Here is a 15,392-nt window from a genome sequence, read left to right on the forward strand (position 1 = left end):
TCCAAACAGCACTCCACTCTGTGACACTTTAGTCCAGTCTATAATACACCAGGCCACTCCACTTGACTCCATGCCTCTTTACTATACAACATAACACTCCACTGTATTACAGTTTACTCCACTCTATCCTATTGTTAAAATTCATGATTGCAATTTCAATCCATGCCATGATATATGCAAGCATAACAACCTCAATACCAGTAAATGCAATGTCAGTATACCCCATATTCTATGCACACGTATCAATGCTAATGACAAATGTGCACATAACAATACGAATGTGGGTAAATATGATATTAGTGAATGGCATTTTATATGTACACTTAATAGAAAACTCATATCAGTGCTCCCTGTCAACACTGAGTCAGAGATATGTGGTCAAACAGGCCCTGCCACCCAAACCAAAGCCTACCGATTGATAGGTGGGGTAGGGGAAAACCCTGATCGGTACTACACCACAAACAGGTCTGAGGAGATTAGCCAAAAAGAAAAAATTTGGCCAAAGGCGTGTGTTCTCCAAATAAAACAAAGTCAGATGCCACATGTAGTTAGGAACACTCAGCCAATCAGAAGACAGCATGCACACTACATGCTGTGATCATTCCCATGCCGTACATCTTGACACATTCACACTGGGCCACACTAGCTCTCACAAGGTTGAGAGCCACCTATGTCCCCCTTATCAGATGGTTGTATTTATGGTTCATGACTAGGCCTATAGCTACATGCTTCACAAGAATGTGTAATCGTTGTATTGTACCTCAAGAACTTGCCAAAACATCTGTACATCAAGACTATCTTCAGACGCGACTCTGTTGATGCTCTCCCGGCCGTTGCTTTAATTAAACCAACTTGTTCCTGTTTTTCCAAACATTTATTTTTTTTAATTTTATTTTGGGAAGTTTTATATAGCGTGAACTAGACCCGATAAATTGGGTATCAGAGCGCTTTACAGGGCACCAGTTTCTTTACAAAAGAACACATTCATTTTTTCTTAGGCACGGGGAGATTAAGTGATTTGCCCAGAATCACAGGATGTTGAGCGTTGTAGCCGAGACTCGAACCTGGTTCCCCAGCTTCGACGTTGACCGCTCTAGCCACAAGGCTACATCCTATTCTCCACGCAAGACTATGTGACTCAACTGAACTCCACTCCACTCTTATCTACTGTTCAATAGTTTACCCCACTCTAAGGCACTGTTCAACATTCCACTCTACACCACTCCACTGTAAGATAGCGTACTGTAATCTATGCACCTCCACTTAACAAGACTCAACTGCACTCTGTGCCATTATATGATACTCTAGTCCACTCTCTGCCCATCCACTATATGTAGGCTGTCCGGTTTTAGGTTTAAACCTATAATAACTGATAAAACCCCACTGAAAGAGAAATAGCCCTCACCAGTGAAAACATATAAACACTGAAAAAACACCTGCACCACCACAAACTAAATGCCATTCAAAGAAAGGAAGAAGAGAGTGAAAGAGTCATTTTTTTGTTGGTTAGGGATGCCACTAAAATATTGTTTCTTCTTCCTTTTGATTTTTACAGTTTTGTGGTCTTTGGTCTAAAGATACAGGGTTTAGAAGCATGTTTTAGGCCTTGTTTAATTATTTTATAAACTGTAGAGAATCAGGAACAATCAAAATTATATTTGATTTTTTGGCTGTGTTTGATTCTTTCACTAATAGGCAAAATGGTAACCACTGTTTTTTTAAGGTATTGAAATCACTGGAAAACACTTAAAAAACCCCACCAGAATTTACCAAAAATAGAAACTGAAAACAGGAAAGCCTAACTATATGCCACTGTGCTACATTTTATGAAACTGTACCACATGCCACTCCGCTATGCTCTACAACACGCCACTCCACTATGTGACACACCCCTCCTCTCTATGTTACTCTGCTCCACTGTGCAACACTTTATCATAGTCCACTGTAAGACACGCTATTTCATAACACTCCACAGTATGACAATACACAGTTGAGTGGAATGTCGCACACTCAACTGGGCGATACTGCACTCTACAACACTAAACTGTATGACACTTTAATGCACAATACTCTACTCTATGCCACTACATTTTGCACCACTCTTCACCACTCTATGTCACTGTATAACAGTATACTCGATAGCACTCCATGCCACACGACTCCACAACACTGCAGTCACCAACACTCCACTGTATGACACTCAACTACATAGTACAACATGACCCTTCACTCTACAACACTATACAGCACACCATGCCACTCACTGTATTACCGTGACTCCACTGAATGCTACAGCACTCCATTCTACTACACTTCACTGTATTCGACTATACAACACAACACTGTATAACCTTACACTGTACAACACTATTCTCCACAATATTCTCCAACACACCACTTAACAAAACCTTTAATGTAGATATAGTTCTATTTTAAGGCCCTGCCTCCATTATTGTCTGTGAGAGAGTGTTCCAGTGTCACTGGTTTCCCATTTGAAGGGGTGGGCTCACTACTGCTCCTTTTTTGGTTGCATTCATTTATTCTGATAAGATTGCCTCTTCCCACTGTGTACACGTGTTAAAAGTGAATAGCCAAAAGTAGGAAAGTCACTCTAAAGAGTGAGAGTAAAGTTACATGTGTAGCTTTCCCACGGGTGGCACTGCCCTTTGTGAGTACCACTGTTAATCCCACCTGCTGTAATGATGCTAAAGATGCACACATCATTCTAATGCTCTAAAGCTCATTTGCATTTGTCAGTGATTCCAAAACATTAGGGCTGAGTCTGTGAACAATTGGTCACTGAAATTATGCGAAATATCCCAAGTTCAACATCTCCAAAAATGGAGATTCCAGCATGTGGTAACCATATCAGAGGCCACCAGTCAAACATTTGTCCTCAGGAACTTTTACGGCCACCACCCCACTCAGATCAAATGAAGAGCTTAGATGCCATAAAGTGACCATACAAAGCTTTTAAATGTTGAGGAATTGTTATTTACCATAGGTTTTCTCAAAAAGCCCAAGCAGACAGATCACTGGCAATCTCCCACAGTGACCATGCCTATTGGTTATAAATTGATGCTTCCCTTTGAATACTTTGGAAACTGCAGTAAATCCAAACAGTGTCTTTCAATCAGCTTCTTAATCTCTTGCTGTAGAGCCGCGGCACATTGGGTCTCATTTCAGGAAACTGGCTTGCAATAGCCTTTAAAGTCTCATCCATAGCTCTCTGAACAGTCCATGAGAATAGGCTTTCGTCATCAAAATCATCTCATATATTACCAAGCAAGAGCTGCAATTACAGCTCAAGGGTGGCTGAACCACTGACTGTACCTCCCATCAAAAAACACAATCTAGCAAACCTGCCTCCACTTTTGTCCAGTTAACCAACTTTTCAAAGTTAATGCATCCTCAAATATGGAGACTTATCTATCATATCCGCTTGGCTTTTCATATCAATATTACTTCATTCAACAAATTGGCAAGTAGATGCTTGGCTGCAGCTACTCTCAGCAAATCAGAATATGTTTTTGAAACGCTTTTCATACCAACAATGAAAAAAAAATTCAGAACTTTACACACATAGGACTGCTATATCCAACACCACTCCAACTATGCCCTCCTAAAAGGGCATTTTAATAATTCTGATAGAAACTAAAGTGCTTTGCCACATTTTGAAGCTCTATATGCCACAACAGAAAATAGTATACTCTTCACCTGTTCATTGCTTGACACATTAACTATTAGTTCCAAGAAGCAGATTGTGCATCTTGGTCACTCTATCAAGCAATGCATTATCAGATTATCAGGACATTTGTGAAAATTCTGCCGATGTCAATAAAAGGGAAAGACTAATAGCAGGTAATAGCTGTGGATTGATTGTTTAAGGAGGTTATAATAGGAACAAAGGACGTATGAGTGTATGATTTATAAACTTTATGAATGTAGTTTTATGTAGTTAGTATTTTTCTCCGGGGAAAGACTCCTTGTATGGCTACTAAGTGGGCAAAATGACTTGTTTGGATCCTTTGGCTTCTCCTGAAAATATTTTGTATGGTCTCTTGCCTTTAGAGTATGGGTCTGCTCTTCTACCAGTTCCAATAACTGGGCCCTGGAAACCCATGGCCCCAGTAAAGGCACTATATGAATGGCTTCTCTCTGCACTTGCTCTACTCTAGTGATGCCCATCTTCACAGGCATCTAAAAAATCAAAACATTAACACAATCACAGTGAACCTTCAATAGTTCCCCGGCTATCCTAATTTTAGAACTTCAAGGTTCCTACTTAGTTCTCGAACTAAATACGGGTCAACATGTATGCAAAAAATGAAAGGTTAAGGCCAGAATATGTTCATGACAAAGGCATTTATGGCCAGGTTAGTTTGAAAATGACCAGAGTGGGTGTTGCACAGTATGTCTATATTAACCTTCCCCAGGGATTTTGTCATAAACCTAAGAATGAAAAACCTGTCACCCACAGAAATAAACTTTCCTGCTTCTGAATAGAGGTAGTGAGCAATAAAATGATGAAATAGTATTTTTCGATTGGGGCTTCAAATACAGGATTAGGCAGTCCATGTGTGTAGACACTCTCTCTTTCTGCTACAGGTTGTTTTTTGTTCTGGTTGCTTGTAGTGATCTTGTTGTCTGGTGATAATTCTCAGGGTGAGTCTAAAGAAGGGGAATCTCCTGGATCTAAAAGCTCCTCTCACCAGCTTCTAACTGTTTTTGGGCAGCTCAGTGAAGGCATCTAAGGCTTCAGCGGCTACCTTGTAAGGGAGGCTAGAGAGGAAGAGGAAGAGGAAGTGCCAGCTGCACTTCCTGTTACCGCTTTGTCCTTCTCAACACAAGGTTAGTCTCACTAAAGGTCAGATGGAGTTGTTGTGGTTCCTGCCAGCCATACATCTGCTCATAGTATGATAGTTGTCAACATGAAGGTGATGATTCAGAAACAATTGACACACTTCCTGGTAGCATCATTGTTTTTTGTAGTTGGAATCAAGTCTATTACTGTGTGTCCTCAATGATGCCTGTTATGGTCTGCTACCCAAGCTGGAGAGCTTACTTTGCCCATGCCTTAAATTTCTCTGTCTGCTGTGGCATTGAACATGTGCCAATTGACGTGTATAAAGATACTTAACACATTGCAAAGACTCTTTTCACTTAAAACTCAATGGTACATTGCATTCTGTTCCACGGTTCATATGTGTGTGAATGTATTGTTGGCATCACAACTCACAGATTTGGAAAATATAATGTATCATGTCTAGTAAGTTTCCCAAAGCACACGAAATTCCGCAAGACTTAAAGGATTCTGGTACTTTTTATGAGCAATCGTGAATTTGAAAATATTGGGCCCCAAGAGTTGATCTTACATTAATTTTACAGAGTGGGATGTTTAAAGATATTGTTGTGAGGATGGGGGAATTTACCCATGACTTAGCATCCTTTTCATAACCATAGCTTGTCTTCTCAATTCCTGTTTTGGGTTGTTTCAGTGCCTGCTGTAGACAAGACTTCCAATGGATATAAATGCGATGATTGCCTTAATGACCAATCCACAGACGATTGCACAGCAAATGAAAAAATTCAGTGCTCTGGGATGCAGAACGCCTGTGTCACCTGCTATGGAAATACTCCTAGGCCTGGTGAGATATACAGATTTTTGTAGTTTGGAGTTCTATTTTCCACTACAGCACACTACTTGTTTTCCAAGCATTTTTCTCAAAATAAATGTTGTTCCCGCTAATTAACTGTAGCACATAGAATCCAACTGAATACTCTCAGAGTGCATCATTCTACTAAGAACGTGATATAAATCATGTCCCAGTGGCCAAACACTACCTGATATCTAACCAGACTATCTTCATTTAGGGCCAAGGTCCTCTCAAGGAGTGCAGTTTTTGTCCTCTAAGTGGAATTTCCCTTTGCTACCAGGTCAGCATGCCAAAAAGGGGGTTCAAACTTCCCTGGGTCCATCTCCCACATCTGTAATATATATGTATCTGTATGTATGTGATTTCTGTACTGCACTAACTTCTATAAAATGAAGGGGGCACTGTATAAGATCAAAGGCAAAATAAACCGGGGCTGAACTTTGGAGTGATCTCAGTGTTTGCAAACTGATTGTAAGATGCCTGGAATGTGGGTCTAGTTACCTCCATCCTGACCCTAGATAGCTGCTTCTGCACTGGCCATAAGCCCTGGTCATAAGGTTCATTTATCAGCTTCGTCTTCTTTGCATTTGTCATTGATTGTCAATGTTTCTGGGTAAAGACTGTAGGCCAGATTGAAAAAGGAGAAGATTTACCCTTAACTAAGAGAGGATTACCCTATAGGTTGGGGATACTCCTCGGACGACAGTGGCTCCTCACATCGGCAGCTGGAGGAGTGACAGGACCTGATGCGGTCCACAATTCCCTAGGCCTCACCCTTTGTCACAATTTGGCTATGGTATGACCTCATACCAAGGCCCTCCGCCTACATTAAAAGTCCCTCCAACAATGTATCCTCTTCCATATTCCATGTGCCCTCAGGGCCCACACCATACTTTTGCATCACCCTGTCAACCAACCTTTTTAGGGAGAGGTTGGGGCAGAGTGCAAGGAAATAGAAGAGGCACACAGCACAAATTATTGCAGCGGCTAGAACCCCTGGCAGAAACACAGCAACAAACGAGGAGACAGACCAGCAGCCACAACAAGACAAATTCATAGTGAATCTTTCACACAGAGTTTTGTGCGACACTGAGACAGTAGTCCTACACTACTGATGAGCTGTTTGAGTCTGAGGTTGGCGAGGTTTTCGAGCAGGGTAGTGGAGTTGCTGTCATTGACATTCTTGAGGTGGAAGTTCAGGTCTCCGAGGAGGATGTAGTCTGTGGAGGCCAAGGCGTGTGAGCTGACGATGTCTGTGATGGAGTCGCTGAACTGAAGCTGGGGTCCGGGCGGTCTGTAGACGAGGGTTCCTCTGAGGGTGGTGTTAGGATCGATGTGGATCTGGAAGTGCAGGTGTTCGGCGCTGCTGTGGGTGTCTTCGGTGCAGGTCGAGATTCTGAGGGTATTCCTGTGGACGATTGCGATTCCTCCTCCCGGTCTGTTGGTGCGGTCCCTGCAGGTGATCTTGTAGCTATTAGGGATGGCTATGGCAATGTCGGCGCAAAAGAGGGGTACATCCAGGTCTCAGTCAGGAAGGCGACATCCGGGGAGAATGAGTCGAGCAGGTCCCAGAGTTTGGCGGCGTGTTTGTGGATGGAGCGGGTGTTAAGTAGTATGCATCTGAGGTGGTTGCGACCTGCCCTGGTGGGAGGGGCAGGACGTGCAGGTGTTCGCTGGCTGGTGAAGCTGCAGTTCCAGCAGGTGAAGGGTCCGCGGGTGAGCTTTGGGGTGACCTGTAAGCAGGTGGTTGATCAGCCGGCGTTGAGTGCATGGAGGAGGTTGGCGTCATTGCAGCATCGGGTGTCGTGGTGCTTGTGGGGGCCAGGAGATCTGGTGCTGTGCACGGTCCAGGCGCGGACGGGCGCAGGCGGGCTTGCCTTAGATGTGCCTTTAAGAAAGGGAGGTGGGAGAGAGGGGCAGCTGGGAGGCGAGTGTGTGGGCAAATGGGTGATCGAGGAGGGCAGGGCCGCAGGGGAAGTACCAGCAGGAAAGGCGAGCGGGACGAAAGAGGGCAGGAAGGCAAGAGGGCAAGAATGAGCTTAAGAACAAAAAGTAGAGAAAGGCTAGGGAGAGAGAACAGCAGGAAAAGGGGCAGTCAAATAATTATCAGAGGCAGAGGAAAAAGAGCAGCAGGAGAAAGATTCAGAAAAATAAATAACAGAGGCAGAGGAAATGTCCAGGGAGAGTTCTGGCAGGGTGAACTCGCGGCCGCAGCAAGGCGGGAGACACGGCACAGACAGGTGGAGCTGGGTGGCGTGGGGAGCAACCTGCCTGAACAAGGTCAAGGGTTTTTAGTAGAACAAAGCGATTCAGAAATTACATATACTATTAGATTAGCCTAACCTGAGAAGCACCCTGCACTTTTCTCTGAGCCCTGGCCCTGCAGACGCACGCAGCACTTTGTTACCGGTCCCTGGAGGGACGTGAAAAGCACGGACGCGGTCCCGCATCGGCGGGAGACCGCTAGAAACCTGAGAAGCACCCTGCACTTTTCTCTGAGCCCTGGCCCTGCAGACGCACGCAGCACTTTGTTACCGGTCCCTGGAGGGATGTGAAAAGCACGGACGAGGTCCCGCACCGCGGGACACGCGCGGGCACGCCCGGGCGAAGACCGGGCCAAGACGGGCCCGTCTTAGCCCGTCATAGACTGAAGTAGACTGGTCTGGGCCACGTCCCGCGAGCCTGCAAGGTACTGTGTGAGCTAGTCCTGTGACTGTTACTCCTGTGTTTGCTTATTAAGATCATACGCTTTTGATGTTCATATTTTTTAATACCTAAGGTGGGAGAGTAATATCCACTCCAGAATTGAGTTTGGAGAGTACTAACTATGGGTAAACGAAAGGCACAAACTGGTCCCCATAATGTAAATAAACAACCCAACCCACAGACGCGCTCACGACAGACACTACTCACCTACTTAACTGGGGCAGTGGGTGTAATTGAGCAGCAGATACTAACGGTGGAGGAGTCGATAAGTACTGCCAACCTAGAACCCTCTACTAAGTCAACGGCCGATAACAATACGCAGGGGAACTCTAATACTTCTGCTACACTTGCACCAGCAAATATTACTACTAATGGGTGCAGTGTGGATATTTCAGATCACATCTCTGAAAGCGATCACGAGCAGGAAGACCAACCACCCCCGAAACGACCAAGAAACCCAGCTCCCACACAAAAACCCGCGGGAAACCTTAATGTACCGCCGGTAATACTCCAACCAACGACGCGCCAAAAGACTTATAAAAAGGCTCCCCAGGTAGGGTACCATAAACCAGGGGACAGGAGCAAGCAATTAGGCACTTCAAACGCACAGATTACAAAGGAGATAAACAAGATGAATGTTAAATTGGACTCTTTGGATGCTTTCATTAGGGCAACCCTAGATAATTTAACTAATAGAATTGGGAAGTTAGAGGATCTAGTACACACCAGCGTTAGTAGTACCCAGCAGCTCTCTGAGGGTCTATTAGATATGCATAAACCAAAAAAGGGAGGTAACGAAAAGAGAGTCAATTGTCAGCTGGTCGGTATCCTGCCTGAATGCAACGAGGAACAGACTAGAGGCTTACCACGTAGTTCTGCTCACAATCCCTCTCCTAAACCTGACATCAATCCAATCATACATTCCCCAACCATGCTCACAACTTTGAATGCCGGGGGTCCAAACTACACCCCCGCCGTTACTGGTAAAGATCGTGCAGTTGATCAATGGAAAAATAATCCGGATTTACCACCCGCAGTGACCCCCTATGTAGCCGTTTTAACCAATGTACCGAGCCTTCCAAAGGGAACCATAGAATCCTGGGAGAGCTTACGAAACAAGTCACTACACTGGCTAGGCACTAGAACCGGCCTCACAGAAAGGTTGTATGATGAATTCAAGTTGGCCAGAAGGGCACCGTGGATTGGCAAAGGCCAGAAACTTATGAGAGGGGACTGTGTGATCTTGTCATTTAAAACCCCAAATCTGGTCCGGGAAATTTTGCACAGAGCAGGCTCCCTCTCTACCGTCACTCAGGGCATAAATCTGGTACCACTAGGCTTTTTTTACCATCCAGATAGCCTAAGTAAACCGGCCCATTTCAGGGAAACATCTATTTCAGGCCCCGCAAGTTCATTTAGTATCCCTGTTCAAAACCGCTTTGAAATTTTCTCAAACCTCAACTGAGTTGATTGACAACAACTGAGAGAACTTCCCAGCACTGATGTATTCAATATCAAAGATCGGGTGGACAGAATGAACTTCCTTGAATTACAACCTGACATCACCCTGGCAGAGCCACCCGCACAAAATGACCCAGCAAACTTCCCTGAATTACAATCTGACACCACCCTGGAAGAGCCACTTGCGCATAATGACCCAACAAACATTACCTTAGTGCAAGCTGTGCTGGGTCCTTGTACCTGGGAGGGAGCGCTTAACCCAGATCAACAAACTGATTCATTACAACCCCAAGACAATAGAGTAGGGACTAATGATCATGAAAGAGCCCAAGAGGCTAAGAGTAAAATAATTTTTGGGAACATCGCCGGGCTAAAATCAAAGGTGGATAACCCCCTCTGGATCGAGTTTATCGATAACGCTAATGTAATTAATGTACAAGAAACCTGGATGCAAGACCCCCTACATATCAATGGTTATAAAACATTTCATACGTCAGCCATTGCAGCACCACATGGGAGAGCCAAGGGGGGCCTCTCCACATATGTTTCTAATTTTCTTATTGTCGATAAAATTGATTTTCTTTCCACCAATCCTTATTATCATCTTGTGACCCTCCATCTGAATAGTGCCCTCTGTTTAGTAATTATAAATTATTATAATAATATTGTACCGACTCTGGTTACAGATACCCTGAGATCATTGACCGATTTCCTGCACACACTAATTGCCCGACTAAAGAAAGAGGTGCTTGTGATCTGGGGTGGGGATTTTAATTCCTCCTTATGTAAACACTTTGATGACGATGTATGTGGGTTAACTTATGGAAACGGGGATAATTTCGCTCATTTCTCACACACGCTTTATGGAGATGTTCTAAATGATCTAATGTTTACATTTGATATAGGGTTTGCTAACAGACTGTGCTCCCCCACGATTCCCTTTTCCCCTACATTTCATGCACATGGTCGAGTATCTACTATTGATTTTATCTTGTTCTCATCCAGATATTCCTCTTGTATTAATAACTTTAAGACACATGAGATAGTCCTTAGTGACCATTTCCCTCTTAGTGTTGACGTAACTACATCCAAACAGAGCTGTACCACTAGATCAATAATTGCTGACAATGTTGACCACATTGTTGGCATTAGACAAAATGGGTTTGCACTAAAATGGTCCAACGTAAATACTAATGAACTTATCTCAAATATAGTTACCAATTGTAAAAACATGTTTCTGAAGTGCCTCGACGAGACCACACCCAGTATTGAGATTAGGGAGAATTTTCTGGCAATCTCGAAATACATAAAAGAGTCATTATCTGTTAAAAAGAATAAGACCTCGAGAAGCAAATCAGGCTGGTTTAACATCGAGTGTTCAGAAGCATATTCTTACCTTAAAAACTGTATTCATGCATCACCCAAGAACACTGAACACATAAGGGAGGCAAGGCGAAATTATAAAAATGTCCTTAAAAATGCTAAGTCTTTTTTAAAACTCAATACTTGGCGGGCATTACGCGACGCTGCAGATAGTCGTGATTTCTCTGCCTTTTGGAAAGTGGTGAACTCACCTTTCATGGCAGATAAAGATATGGCAGTAATGGAGGTTGCCATCTCGGAATCTGAATGGGTCCAACACTACTCCAATCTGTACAAGAATTCAAACTCTGAGGAACAAGGTCCCACTTTTAATACATTGGATATAGTAAATGATTTTAAAATGAATTTTACCTTAAATGAAATTATTGCAGCTATTGATTCTAGCCCTTCTGGTAAAGCTCCAGGCCCAGACGGCATTCCCGCGGACCTTTTTAAATCTAGTACAGCACTATGGGGTCCTCTTTTAACCCAGGTTTCTAACGCATGCAATTCTACCTTTTTACCAACTTGGTACGAATCCTTGATCGTGCCAATTTTTAAAAAGGGTGATAGATCAAATCCAGCTTGTTATCGCCCGATATCTTTGCTGGATTCTACCACCAAAATCATAGGCCGGGTACTACTTAATAGACTACAGACCTGGGCTGACGAACAAGCTATCATTAGTGACCTCCAATACGGGTTTCGCGAGGGATTGGGCACAGTCGAACAGGGGTTGAACCTCCATATACTGATGGAAAAATATACAAAGGCAAAAAAGGGTAGATTATTCATGACCTTTGTCGACCTTACGGCAGCTTTCGACTGTGTCCTGCATGACAAGCTGTGGTTGATTCTAGAAGGGCTCGGCGTAGATCTTTTAATCATTTCGTTTTTAAGGGAACTTTATTCGGGGGCCAGGGCTAAGGTAAGATATGGAAGAAATGGAGAATGCACGAGGCACTTTGGTATCGAGAAAGGGGTGAGGCAAGGCTGCGTCCTTGCTCCATTCCTTTTCACACTCTATATAAATGGTCTGGAAACTATCCTAACCAAGGAGTGTAGGGATCTACCCATGGCAGCAAAACGTTCTATCCCAGCACTTCTGTATGCAGATGATGCTGTTTTAATGGCCCGTACCCCACTTGCTCTACAGAGGGTAGTTAATTCTTACACTAGTTTTATGTCAAATTTGGGGTTGTCTATAAACTGTACAAAGACTTACACTATGAATTGCGGGATTGGGACGAACAGGAGGGCTAAGACTATATTTATTAATACCAGCCCTATTGAGCAAACTAAAACATTTTCCTATTTGGGGATTTTATTTGAGAGGACAGGAAGCTGGACTGAGTCGATTAAGAATAGACATCTACTGTTCGTCAGGGCATTAGCGGCCCTGTCGAACTTCAGTCGAAAATTAGGCAAGCGCTCACCGGCTGAACTTATACACATCTACAAGGCAAAATGTGTTCCTATTGCCATCTATGGAGCAGGCGTTTGGGGATATGCTGATACACACACTATGCAGACTGCGGAAAACAGGTTCCTGAAGTTCCTCTTAGCAGTACCCCAAAGTACCACAACATATGCAATACATATGGAATTGGGTATCCCATACCTGGAAGATATCATTAAAATCCAACCCGTCCTTCTATGGCATAGTATCTGGATGTCAGAGGAAACAGGATTTAACCGCTACCTACTCACCGATGTACTGAAATCAGACGGTGTTAAATCCATCAAGTGGCTAGAATACGTGGAAAAACTCATGCTAGACATAGGCCATCCAGAATACTATATAGATCCAACTACCATGCGTACCATTTCCAGGAAAGATCTTAAGGCTTGCTGCATGGAGCATCTAGATGATAAAAGAATAGCTATTGAATTAAAAAAACCTACTGCCCAAGCTCATTATCTGACCCTCTCCTCACCCACCATCCAGTTATACCTATCCCTAACTGATAATGATTTTGATCGTTTTTTGTTGACTCGTTTTAGATTCAACCTGATATTTAGACTTCTTAGCTTCCCAATGATGAACGACTGGTCCAAACATTTGTGCAATTGTCCTTGTGATGGTACATCCATGCAATCCACTATTCATGTTATTCTATTTTGCAAATTTTATGAAGTGCCAAGAAAGACCTGGATTGTACCAGCCTTGAGGACCCTTGGTTTGAGACGTTGTCGCCCTGCCCTCTTAGCCTTGCAATTTCTAGAAGACAAATTCATCATTGCTACTGTAACTGTATTTCTTAAAAATGTTTTTAGATGCCGGAAAACAATGATTATGTGATTTTTAAAATACCTATGTTTTGATCGGGATTTTACTGTTGCTAATTATATGTGTCTTTTAACATTGTACTTTGATGGTTATTGTATTTTATAACCGAATAAAGTGAAATGATGATGATGATGATGATTAGCCTTAGTTACTTTTAACTAACTTCAGTGCAACCTACACACTTCATCACAACCACACAGCACCTCACTCTTCACATCAGCAAACAAGAAGAACTGCAGCAAAGAGGCCCCCTGAGGGGCACATTGGGCATTGCAGCATCAGCCCAACCAGGAGCTGCACGATGATGAAGCATGAAAACACGTAGGTTGTGTGAGGTCTCTCGCTCCTGATAGGTCAGATCCCCTGATCTTATTTCTCAGGTGCTCCTGACCTGTCTGTTCTCTTAGGAGCCGCATACCCTCGACATTACTTGCATTTTGGGGGATGTATCCGGGGCCTTCATTGGCCCTCCGTCCCTCATATTATCGACATGCTGTAAACAAAATCTTGTTCCCCTGAACCTGCCAATCGTTGCTTCACCAAATCTATTTCACGTGTACAGTATCCCACCAAAAGCCGAACCTTTGTGTGGACAAATGGGAAAGAAAAGATGCAGAATATATCAGCTTGGTATCTGTTTTCAAAATTGTCTTCACAAGTGATGCTGCAGGCTTATAATAAGACTCTGGATCAGCTGTATTGTAACCAGAAAAACAACCTAACCTCTGTGCAAACGACTTTGAACTACCTTGAGATGGTGTAGGGCAGTGTTCCCATTGTGTGTAATTAAATTACGCATGTGCATGTGGTGTACTTGATTTATAAAAGAAATGGTGACCGTAATGTTGAAAACCGATCATTTCATCATATTTAGCCATACCATTATGCAAGTCATCTGAGCTAAAAACAGTAAAATGCTCTAGATCTTCTAGCATGGAATGCACTGTATCAATGTCCCAATTATCAGACATAAAACTAGGGGTGATGAAGTCATTCAGAGAAATGTGAAATGCATATCATATTTGCAGAAGTTCAGTAGGACCAAATGTATCATTTGATACCCTATCCCAAACAATGACATCAGGAACCGGAACAGCGGAAATGCTCACCAGGAAAAAGATATCTTTACACTTTGCTTTAGGAAGAATGGGATGTTAAAACCAAGTCACTAGCAGCAGAGCATTCTGGAAGATAGTGTGCATTAAGAAGCAAGATAAAGACTGTCCAAAACAAATACAAAGGATGAGGAAAAGTAACAACATTCTAATCAATAGGTATACCCATGGAGAAACAAATTCCGTCTTCTTTAGCCAAAGATTAAAAGCATGCAGTCTCATTCTGAAGAGTAGAGACAGAGGCAAATGAATGCAAAGAGAAGTCATCAAAGCCGTTGAAGTATCCAGTGGCAGTCCAACCTTTTTTTGGCAGTTAACTTATGATAGCTGTTTGTGTAACAGGTAGGCATGATACTTAGTTGTTAGTTACAGTCCCAGTTGGAGAGAAGAAGCTTCATCACTGATCAAAGCTTCCATCGGAACTTCCTGTATGGTAGTGAGAAGAGGCAGGTAACTACCTAGGATCCCAAGAAACCTACTGTGTAATGCAGTTTGATGAGATCAATTAAGAGGAACGCCTTGTTTTTGCAATGACTATTGCACAGGAGAAGTATAGCTCTTGCACCTTTCACAGACAGGATGGGAGTAGGCATTCTGTAAGATGGCCTGAATTATTTCTTGTCCAATATTTTATTCTTGGACCGGATCCCCAATCTTAGGTATCAAACTTGGAGTCACTGGTGCTTCATTCTCTTGTCCACTGGCAGTGCATTTTACTTGGACATTGCTTTATTCATCCCGGAAGATAATCAGTTCCTGTAAATCAGTCAATTAATAATTGATGTCAAATGATTTTTCAGC

The 15,392-nt window shown here is 43.1% G+C and overlaps 1 protein-coding gene across 1 annotated transcript in view; it reads left to right on the plus strand.

The window, feature by feature from the left end:
* LOC146863565 (phospholipase A2 inhibitor and Ly6/PLAUR domain-containing protein-like) overlaps positions 1-5,671 on the plus strand; it is a 257,339-nt gene extending 251,668 nt beyond the window's left edge. Inside the window, exon 4 of the mRNA XM_085643188.1 lies at positions 5,499-5,671. Within this exon, the coding sequence (XP_085499314.1) occupies positions 5,499-5,671 (173 nt within the window). The remainder of the gene's footprint in view (positions 1-5,498) is intronic.
* Positions 5,672-15,392: the final 9,721 nt, after the last annotated feature.

This window comes from Triturus cristatus, chromosome 2_2, assembly GCF_964204655.1.
Source record: "Triturus cristatus chromosome 2_2, aTriCri1.1, whole genome shotgun sequence".
Classification (NCBI taxonomy): Eukaryota; Metazoa; Chordata; class Amphibia; order Caudata; family Salamandridae; genus Triturus; species Triturus cristatus.